This window comes from Xyrauchen texanus, chromosome 3 (assembly GCF_025860055.1).
Source record: "Xyrauchen texanus isolate HMW12.3.18 chromosome 3, RBS_HiC_50CHRs, whole genome shotgun sequence".
Classification (NCBI taxonomy): Eukaryota; Metazoa; Chordata; class Actinopteri; order Cypriniformes; family Catostomidae; genus Xyrauchen; species Xyrauchen texanus.
Window position 1 is genome coordinate 17,189,079 of NC_068278.1, and position 9,812 is coordinate 17,198,890.

At 35.5% G+C, this 9,812-nt stretch overlaps 1 protein-coding gene across 1 annotated transcript; it reads right to left on the reverse strand.

Moving 5' to 3' along the window:
- Positions 1-1,629: 1,629 nt before the first annotated feature.
- Positions 1,630-9,812, reverse strand: LOC127629182 (surfeit locus protein 4-like). Its single transcript, XM_052106290.1, has 6 exons — positions 9,606-9,812; positions 6,161-6,347; positions 5,973-6,049; positions 5,328-5,371; positions 5,042-5,228; positions 1,630-3,033 (listed from the first exon to the last, which is right to left on the reverse strand). The coding sequence occupies exons 1-6, from the start codon at positions 9,651-9,653 to the stop codon at positions 2,767-2,769; spliced, it is 810 nt and encodes a 269-aa protein (XP_051962250.1). The 5' UTR covers positions 9,654-9,812; the 3' UTR covers positions 1,630-2,766.

The following is a 9,812-nucleotide window of genomic DNA, read 5'->3' on the forward strand; positions in this document are numbered from 1 at the left end:
GCTCACACTTACAAAAAGTACTTTGCTGGTACAATGATGCTGGTATCAGATGGGAGTACCACAGTACTTTTATATTTACAGTGGTACTGAATGTTTATCATATTCATATACTATAGTATATAAATGGTACTCTAAAGTTAATCAAGGAATACCATGGTGCATAGCCAAAGAAATAAAGCAATTCATTTTCTTCTATTGCAGTGGTTCCCACCAGGGTGTTGGGACCCACTAGCGGGCCTCAGCACACTTCCAGGGGGACCTCAAGATCCCTTAATATTTTCTAAAATAAGGTAGATTATTAAATTTTTTTATATAATTATTATAATTAAACTTACTGGAAATGCAAAACATTTAATATCTCCCTTCAACAGCTTGCATTTTTTGAAGAATATACAGTTCTAGACATTTCTGGAATCAAAAATGTATCATGATTAATGTATCATGTACTGTAAATGTATCATGTTTTAATCTATTGACGCTAGTAGTTTCTTTCATTAGAAAACTTTGAAAACAAGCTTTGTCATCATTACAGTAGAAGCATCAAATGAAATATATTATATTAGATATATGTTAAAATATAAATATCTCATTGCCTTTATGGGGGGCCTTCAAATATTTTCTCCAACAATGGGGGGCCTTGTAGTCAAAAAAGTTGAGAACTACTGTTCTATGGTACATTTTGGAACTTAGCAGTATCAATATTATGTATAAGTCTACTGCAAATCGGATTTGATCACATGATAAAAAAATAAAAATATGTATACACTTTCACCCTCATTATGAATATTAATCATAATGTAGCTAAAGGCCTATTTTTGGACGTTGCATTGTGACAATATGTAATTTACATAAAAACAGATGTAGCAAAGAACATGTATTATAAAAGAATAGCAGTATCTTATTTGAAGACTTGGCAGGGTAAAGTTAATGAATATATAGTTATGCCAACATGATGAGACTAAAATATCAGTGGTGTTCATGAAGTTTGATATAAACCATTAAAAACACCTGCCCTCTACGTCTCCATTGCGGGTGTCCAAAACACTGGTCTTGGTAACAAATGATTCAGACAAAAACATAATAATAATTACCACAAACATTATTGCTCCTGTATTATCAAATTAAAAAGGGATCTCAGACAGAGAATATTTCTGTCATTTTAATTTCTCTTTTGATGACAGTGGTGGCTGTATAAAATTATCAGCATCCGCAGTAACTTGTATTTTGGTAAAAAAAAACAAAAAACAACTATGTTTAACATGGTAATTTAGCGCAAAGAGATGACCTGTAGGAGTTCTGACAGCTTTAAAACTCAAGGCATTATGGAATATTGACACAGGGCAGTAGGGGGGTAACCCCAATAGTCAAATCAAGCTATTGCCAAAAATATATATATATTTTTTTTTTTGGCATTTCGTATTCTTCGTGCATTTCGCCACCTGCTGGGCAGAGATGTGAATTTATGGTAAAAAAAAAAAAAGACTTAAATATTTATCTGCTCCACCTTCTTGTTGCAAATGTGATGGAGTTTGAATGGTGTGATGACCAAGCACTTCCAAGTATACAAAAAGCAGTCCTTATGCATTCATTAGACAAAATCTTTATTTTTTTGCTTTTTTGAATAAGTTTTATTGTTGGTAAAAAAAAAAAAAAAGAAATATGGTTAACTGTAAAGATAAAACAAAAATCAACTGGCACTTTTTTTTCTTCTTTTCCCTTTATATGTCAAAACAAATTGTTAAAACATTTAGAAAACCAATATATATTTGTTTCTTATTGTACAAAGAGAAAACAGATTGACAAACCACAGTTTCATTTTTCTCATCTCACTCTCTTGCTTGTTTTGAGAAATACTATAATTCACCTTTTGCATACTTTAAAGTGACCTGACAACAGACAGCAAACACAAAACTACCAATTCCTTACTCTGACATAAGCCAACAAATCTTTATAAATGGAATGCTATATTTTTAAAGGCCATTTAACGTTCTTTATTTACGCAATCTTTATTTCCCACCCTTTTAAAATGGTAGATAATATGAATTGATTTTGACTAGTTTGAGACTTTTTAGGCCTGTTGACAGGGATTTACCCATTGTGCCACATAAAATAACCAGTGTATAGCAAATTTCAACACAGCAACTACATCAGTTTAAGACCAGCCCAGTGAAAGAAAATTTGACAAAACAATGACCCATTAAATAACAATTTCTTGCTGATATAGAAACACAAATTTACTGTTGTGTACCTCTCCTCTTGATGAACTAATAGGTAAGCTAAATTTTAAGGCAGAACATTACAATACAGAATGACAAGGAAATAATGATATCTAAAGGAAATGGGTATGTCTTTGGTAAGCTGACAGCAATTGGCACCCAGATGAAAAAGACAGAAACAAATGACAGGTCAGGAGAACAATGTTATAACATCAATTGTTGCAGTTAACCTTTTATAACATGTTTATAACATGGATGATCCAAATAACAGGATCTGACCCCATCCTTAGAAAATCAATATGATAAACCAATGTCTAAAAGTGCTGGTAGAAATAATTCAGTATGCAGGTAAGATGAAAACACAGGCAGTGCATGAGATGTGGAGAGTGGGTCATTCTGTTGGTCCTGGATTCTTTATTAGGCCACATCTTAATTCAGCTCAGTCCTCCCCAAGTAGGGTACCTGGATTGTATTATAACTGCATGGAAATACTATTGTCAAAAGGAAAACTACAGAGCGAGTGAGTGAGCCGTCTGAGTTCAGTCCAGTCTCACCACTCTTTCTTTTTCTCATCCATAGATACTCCACCTGGACCTAGTGCTACTATTAGCAGAAGGCCTCCGATGACGGATGTGGTCTGGAAGAAGTCGTACTTGAGAAAGTCGTGCATGGGTTTGTAGGCTGGTATGGTCCAGAAAGCATTGAAGTACACATTAATAGACAGCAGCCAGATGACCAGGGTGAGAGCAGCCAGCTTAGTCTTGAATCCAATAGCTACTAGGACAATGAGAGCTGTACCCACCAGGTTCTGCAAGATCTAAACCAAAACATAGATATACATGTGCTTTACATTTATTCATTTGGCAGATGCTTTCCTCCAAAGCGACTTAATATAGGAATATTACATCATAAGCGATTCATCATAAGGAGACAGCAGTACGAAAAGTGCTGCATTACAAAGTTGCACTTGCATCAGTATAGACCAAAAAAAAAAAAAAGACCAAAAAAATAAATAAAAATTAGGACAAGAATAATACTACTATAAAAAAAGTATGCCAATGAGCCATGTGGCTAAAGCAAAATATCTAACCAAGTCTGACCTCTAGTGGCAAAAATGGCTTAGTACAATGGACAAAGTACACCATAAAGAAATAACTGGCCAAAAATGAAAATTCTGTCATCACTTACTCACCCTCATGTCGTTGCAAAACCATGACCTATCTTATGCCATCAAAAGACGGGGAATATGGCGCACAGGCTGCATGTACTACTTTAAATTAAACTTTTGGGTGTGTTTTTTAAAGGGGTCATGTCATGAGGAATCAAATGTTTCTTGATATTTTTACATACAAGAGGTCATTGTACTATAAAATCAAACTGCACGTTTCAGATCTCAAAACATCCTCCCCAATGCAAAAAAAAAAAAAAAGAAAAAAAAAAAAGCATCCATTGAAAACAAGCTACAAAAACACCTCATTCTAAAGCAACCATATCATCTGTATAAGATGAGTAAGCCTGAAACACTTACCCTCACAAACAGCTGAAACTGGTGAAATAAGTTTTGGACATTCTACCAACTCATAAGATGGCACAGAACTGGGTTTATGAGAAAACACCAATAAAATGCTGAAAAAGGCTTTCAATGATAATGATTCTCCACATTCATTTGTGAAGGCTGTTTTCAAGTTTCAAATCAATTATAACCTTGTTTTTAAAAACAATTGTTGAAAGATCTAAAAAGGTGCTTTAAGGAAATGTTTGTAATATTCTGAATGCCATATTTCTGCTGCCATTTTGGTAGACATTTTTACAGGAGCTGCCAATATTAACATGAAGCCCTTGATTAGTGTGTGATAAAACTATGCAGCATTTGGAAAGATGACAAAAAATAAATGATATTTTTCAAAAAAGGAAATGAAGCCAGTTTAAGTACCATTAAGACTTTTTCCAATCATTCCCATAACAATATAGTGAACATTTTAATTCAAGTAATGTATGCAAAAATGGTATTGTTTATATCAGCATCAAATTATATTTACATGGCAAAAACAAAGTGAATGAATGGTGACCAGAACTCTGAAGCTCAAAAAGCACATAAAGGCAGCATAAAAGTAATCCATACGATTCCAGTGGTTAAATTAATGTCTTCAGAAGCGATATGATAGGTGTAGGTGAGAAACAGATCAATATTTAAGTCCTTTAAATTCTCCTCCAGACCAGTACGTGGCGATATGCATGAAGAATGTGAATCACCCCACAAAAAAAACTAAAGAATGTTCAAATGAAAGTGGAGATTTATAGTAAAAAATCATATCGCTTCTGAAGACATGGATTACTTTTATGCTGCCTTTAAGTATTTTTTGGATCTTTAAAGCTCTGGTCACCAAACACTTGCATTGTATGGACCTACAGAGCTGAAAAATTCTTCTAAAAATCTTCATTAGTGTTCAGCAGAAGAAAGTCATATACGTCACATAAGGGTGAGTAAACGATGAGAGAATATTCATTTTTGGGTGAACTATCCCTTTGATTATTCCTTATGGTAATATTTGCTGTACTGAATTTATGCTCATTTAAAAAAAAAATGTTTATTACATTTTTTGCATTACAGTAAAATTATTTGATAATTTGGGGGGCATGTGCTGAATTGTCATGAGAATAATGTCAATAGTCAAAAAACTCAATGGTCATAAAATAGGATTCTTTTTCTTTATGTACTACATCATCTCTTATTTATTTGTTTTCATTTGATTTGGGGGTAAAATATGACCCAGACACTTCTTTATGAGATTCACCATTTAACCAAGCAGTGGATGTTTGCTTACCGCGAGGAAGCTTGTGTCAAAGTGGAGCAGCGTCATAAACATGAGCACCAGCAGGACTCTGCCTCCGAGCTGCATGTACTGTTTAGGAGAGCTCTCTCTCATAGTGGGAACTCCAGCAAACATACTCCTGCCCTCAGAGCGGGACTCAGCAAGAAGCAGCAACAGACCTCCACCCAGGGCCAAATTCCTGACAGAGAGATTGGAGAAATCAATATAGATGAGATCAAAGCATAATCCATGTTGGATGATATATTTCCATCTTCCATATCATTCAAAAAAGGCTTACCTCATCAAAAACTTTGGGTCCCAAAAAATGCTATAGGCAATAGTCTGGAACAGATCAAGATTGTAATTAAACAGTTTAACATAATTACAGTCTTATTCAAATATGTTTAATTAATGTGCTGATTTTGAATTGTTTTCTGTGTAAACATGCGCTAGATGGATGTCTTTGAATGCTGCCACGCATCTTGCTGTTGTCAGCTTCTCGATTTTAAAATGCTGTGTCAAGTTAAAAAAGAAACTCATCTCAAGACACCTGCAATTGTTTCCATTTGTTGTGCTGCATCTAGCATTTTTTAATGCAAGAACTCAGTCGGTCTAAATGGCCCCTCAAGATGTTGAAGTAAAAGAACTTAAAATGAATATTCCGGGTTCAATACAAGTTAAGCTCAATAGATAGCATTTGTGGCACAATATTGATGACCACAACATTTTTTTATGACTTTTCCCTCTTTTTCTTAAAACATAGCAAAACTCTGGGTTCCAGTGAGTCACTTGCAATGGAAGTGAATGGGGGCCAGTCCATAAACATTTAAAATACTAACAGTTTCAATTGTATAGCCACAAGAGATAAACATTATACACATTAACATGATTTTAGTATGAACTTGTATTAAACATGAAATATTCCTTTAATAATCCTGCTCACCTGTAAGGCGATGATTCCAAATAATCCAAAGCAGGCATACTGCACAAAATTTCTGCTCAGGATCAGTATACAGCCACCTGTTCAAGAGATAAGATTATACAATTATAAACAGAAATCTAAAAACATTTACAGAAGCCATTTAAATTGGGTCAAAGATTTTTCCACTGAATAAACTGAATCACTCTTACCCAGCTGCCCTAACAAGTTGATTAAGACAAAGAGCATGGCAAGGAAGAACCCACATCCCCACGTTGTCTCGATATATTCTTTCTGCTCACTCCACTGGAACCACATCCGAATGCCGTCCTCCAGAAATGTGCTGATCAGACAGAGGCGCGCTAAGTGAGGCAGGTACTGCTTCGTTACCCGTAGGAACTAGAGATGGAAAAAAAGGACACAGATATTTAGTTGATAAAATATATTGTTTATTCACTTTCTGTTCATCAGAAGAGAATACTCGAGCCCATTTACATGCACACCAATTCACAGATAACTTATTGCTATAAAAACCACATTCACATGAGACTTGAAATAATCAATTTATTCTCTGCCTTCGAGGTCAAAACTTGAACGCACCCAAAACTTGCATATATTAGATAAGCCAGTAAGAACACTGGCAAAGGGCAATTCCAGTGTTATGGGTGTGACATTTTCAGTTAAAATGTGAAATGTAACTTCATATATAAATATATAAAATCATTACCAGTATATAATTTTTTTTATGTATAATCATAGACCCCCGCATGAGTCCAGGCATCAGAAACGTTTCAGTCTGGACAAGTTTTTTTCCCAGTTTCGATCGGGAATTGAGCCTGCGTTACGGATGTGACAAAAATGGACAAGTTTTTGTGAGACCACACACTTAGCAAAAACTGAAATGCACAATCCAGAAATAATAATAGCCACAGAAGAAGGGTTGAGACTCCTAAGAACATGTAATATAATTTTTATTCATTGTCGTTTTCACATAAATGGGGAAAAACCAGCGTTATGGACGTGACAGTTGTGAAAGCAGCACTTACATCATGAGGGGAACCCATTCAAAACACTTTGAAATCTGCAGACTTCGACTTTCACATTAAATTCTTCTTCTTTTGTTATTGGCAATTCGCATATCACCACCTACTGGGCAGGGAGGAGAATATATAGAAAAAAGAACTTTAATATCGATCTGTTTTCACCCACACCTATCATATAGCTTCTGAAGATATGGATTACGCCACTGGAGTCGTGTGGATTACTTTTATGCTGCCTTTGTGCTTTAATATTCTTCATTTGTGTTCTGCAGGAGTCACACATCTGAGATGGCATGAAGTTGAGTAAATGAGACTTCAATTAAGGGCGAACTATTCCTTTAATGCCATTCTGAAGACAACTAAAAGGGAAGGTTTACCAAAATATGAAAATTGTGTTTAATCACCCTTATACTATTGCAAACTCATATAACATATTGTCTTATGTGGAATACAAAAGGACATGTTAGGTGGCATGTTATTCTCAGTCTTCAATTTCATTGCATCTTTTTCCCTATAATGAAAGTGAATGGTGACTGAAGCTATAATTCTACCTAACATCTCCTTTTGTGTTCCACGGAAGACTGAAATCCCCTTTAAGGCAATAACTTGACTACAATTAGAAAACCCGTTTAAGGCCTATAAGTCAGCATTCCGGACCGTGTTGAGACGGAACAATGTTAAAAGGAAAGGTCGGTGGAAGGACATATATTTTTGGTGTCTAGCCCAGATTTAATCTAATCCCAGAGTTACATTTAACTAATGACCTCAATAACCTGATACTATAAACCGATAGAACATTTAAAAAAATAGCGCAGTTACAATGTGACAAAATCTTAGGCTACTCCACAAAATCATTTTACAAAATTATAAATCCACTGATTTTACAAGTGTGAATGTTTTCCACATCTTGCATATTACATCAAGCAAACGCTAAGGCAGCTTCTTAAATGTGTGCTGTTTAATGTTCAACCTCTGAGCTCCAATTACCCTTTTCACTTTCCCCCACATTTTCAGCCAGTATCAGAGAACAGGTGGCCAAGCTTACGTCCACGGATGACTCATGAACACAAGGCATTTGAATAACTAAATACTGTGAACTTCCAGCAATAAATCTTTATCACTTCCTCATGCAATAAGTGTTCAGTAGAGATGTACAGAGAAGAACAAGGATGAAGATATCATCTATTACATAGACTACTGACTATTCTATTCTATTAATTAAAGCATCTAATGAAGTAGCTTATTTTAAATTCAAATAACTCAAATCTGGAAAAAGGTCTGGAAGAAAGGCCTAAATGACAATTATCACCTGTCTGATTCTTGAATTGACTTTATGCTAAAAGTGTGGGCTAATGTTGAAGGAATTACTGAATAGTACATCAAATGGTTAGCGTTGAATTATAACACTTTAGTAAATGCTGGGCAGACTTTGATAATAATACACATTACATCTGCCTATGATTACCACAACACTGAGCTTTGACACTTGGCACTGCTAAGCTCCGCCTCCAGAATATCCACATCAGCACTCAGATGAGAATGAGCCAATGAGCATTCAACAAGTACCAAGCAAGACTGAATGAATGGGAAGAGACCTCAGGGCAATGTCTGTCAACACATACTAGCTATCAGAGGGCCTCGTTTCTCAGTGTGGATTGTCTTGAGAATTCATCTGTTTCATGGCATAATTCTTTAATCAAGAAATATTGTGTGTTTAACAATACATATGTAGCTGTATGATACAGATCAAGTTGAATAAGCATAATGAAGAGTTAGGATTACAGATGTCAATGACATTGGCCTTAATTACTAAACTAAAAACCTTGAAGTTGAGGATATAAAGCAATATATCTACAGGGATGATGACACTAAAGGTCTTTTCATGGCCTTGCCAATCCAAAGATTGATCAAATGATGCCATATGCATCTAATGCAAGCACAAAACATTCACCAAACCCTTAGTAACTAAATGTTTAGAGTTCTTTACTGCTATTTAGCTCAAAATAAGCAACAATGCAGTCAGCATGAAAAAGCAACAATCATGCAAATCTAAGAGAGTAAACTGCTTTTGCAATGCTAATGTACTGAACGTTGATGGCCTGAAGTCATTTTACTATTGCATATGGTCAATGCCACCTTATTTATTTTTTACATTACAGTGGTTGTCGTAAAAACAAACATAATGCATCACCTTTGCATTTATGCATCGTTTAACTAGCTAAAATCGTTCAAGGATCAAGTTTAAATGGCATAGTAAACTTTTGGGTGCATAACCACTCGAAAGCAGCCTTGTAAAGTAGAGCATAATTATTAAGATATAGACATATATTTGACTTTGAGGCCAAATGAAGGCATTACTCAGGCTTTCTGAAGTTTTAACATTTCATAAGAAAAGTGGTTGAGTTCCTTGATCCGAATCACAAGACAAGAAGTTAGTTGTTCAACAAGCCTATTTTGCAACAATGCATACAGGAGTCTAACTCCAAACAGAGACACGGACATTTCGCGGACTTTGCTCTGAGTAAGAAACATCTGCTGGTTTCGGAAACGACACAAATTCCGTGAACTCTCCGTGTTTTTGTGTGTCAGTTGACAAGGCCTTCAGTTCTGCTCTCACCTGATCCGCCACGTCCTCCGCGTTGTTCATCAAATCATTCTGCGCCATGACAGCAAAACCAAGCGACAGTTCCTCTCGCAAAGACGCCTTTGATGCTTTATGTTGTGCTTGTCGATATCTATGACCAGTCTTAAGTGTGTTACAGATTTCGCACTAGCTTTGCCTTGCTGTCGTCTCTGTATGTATGTGCTAGAATGCCATCTCCGC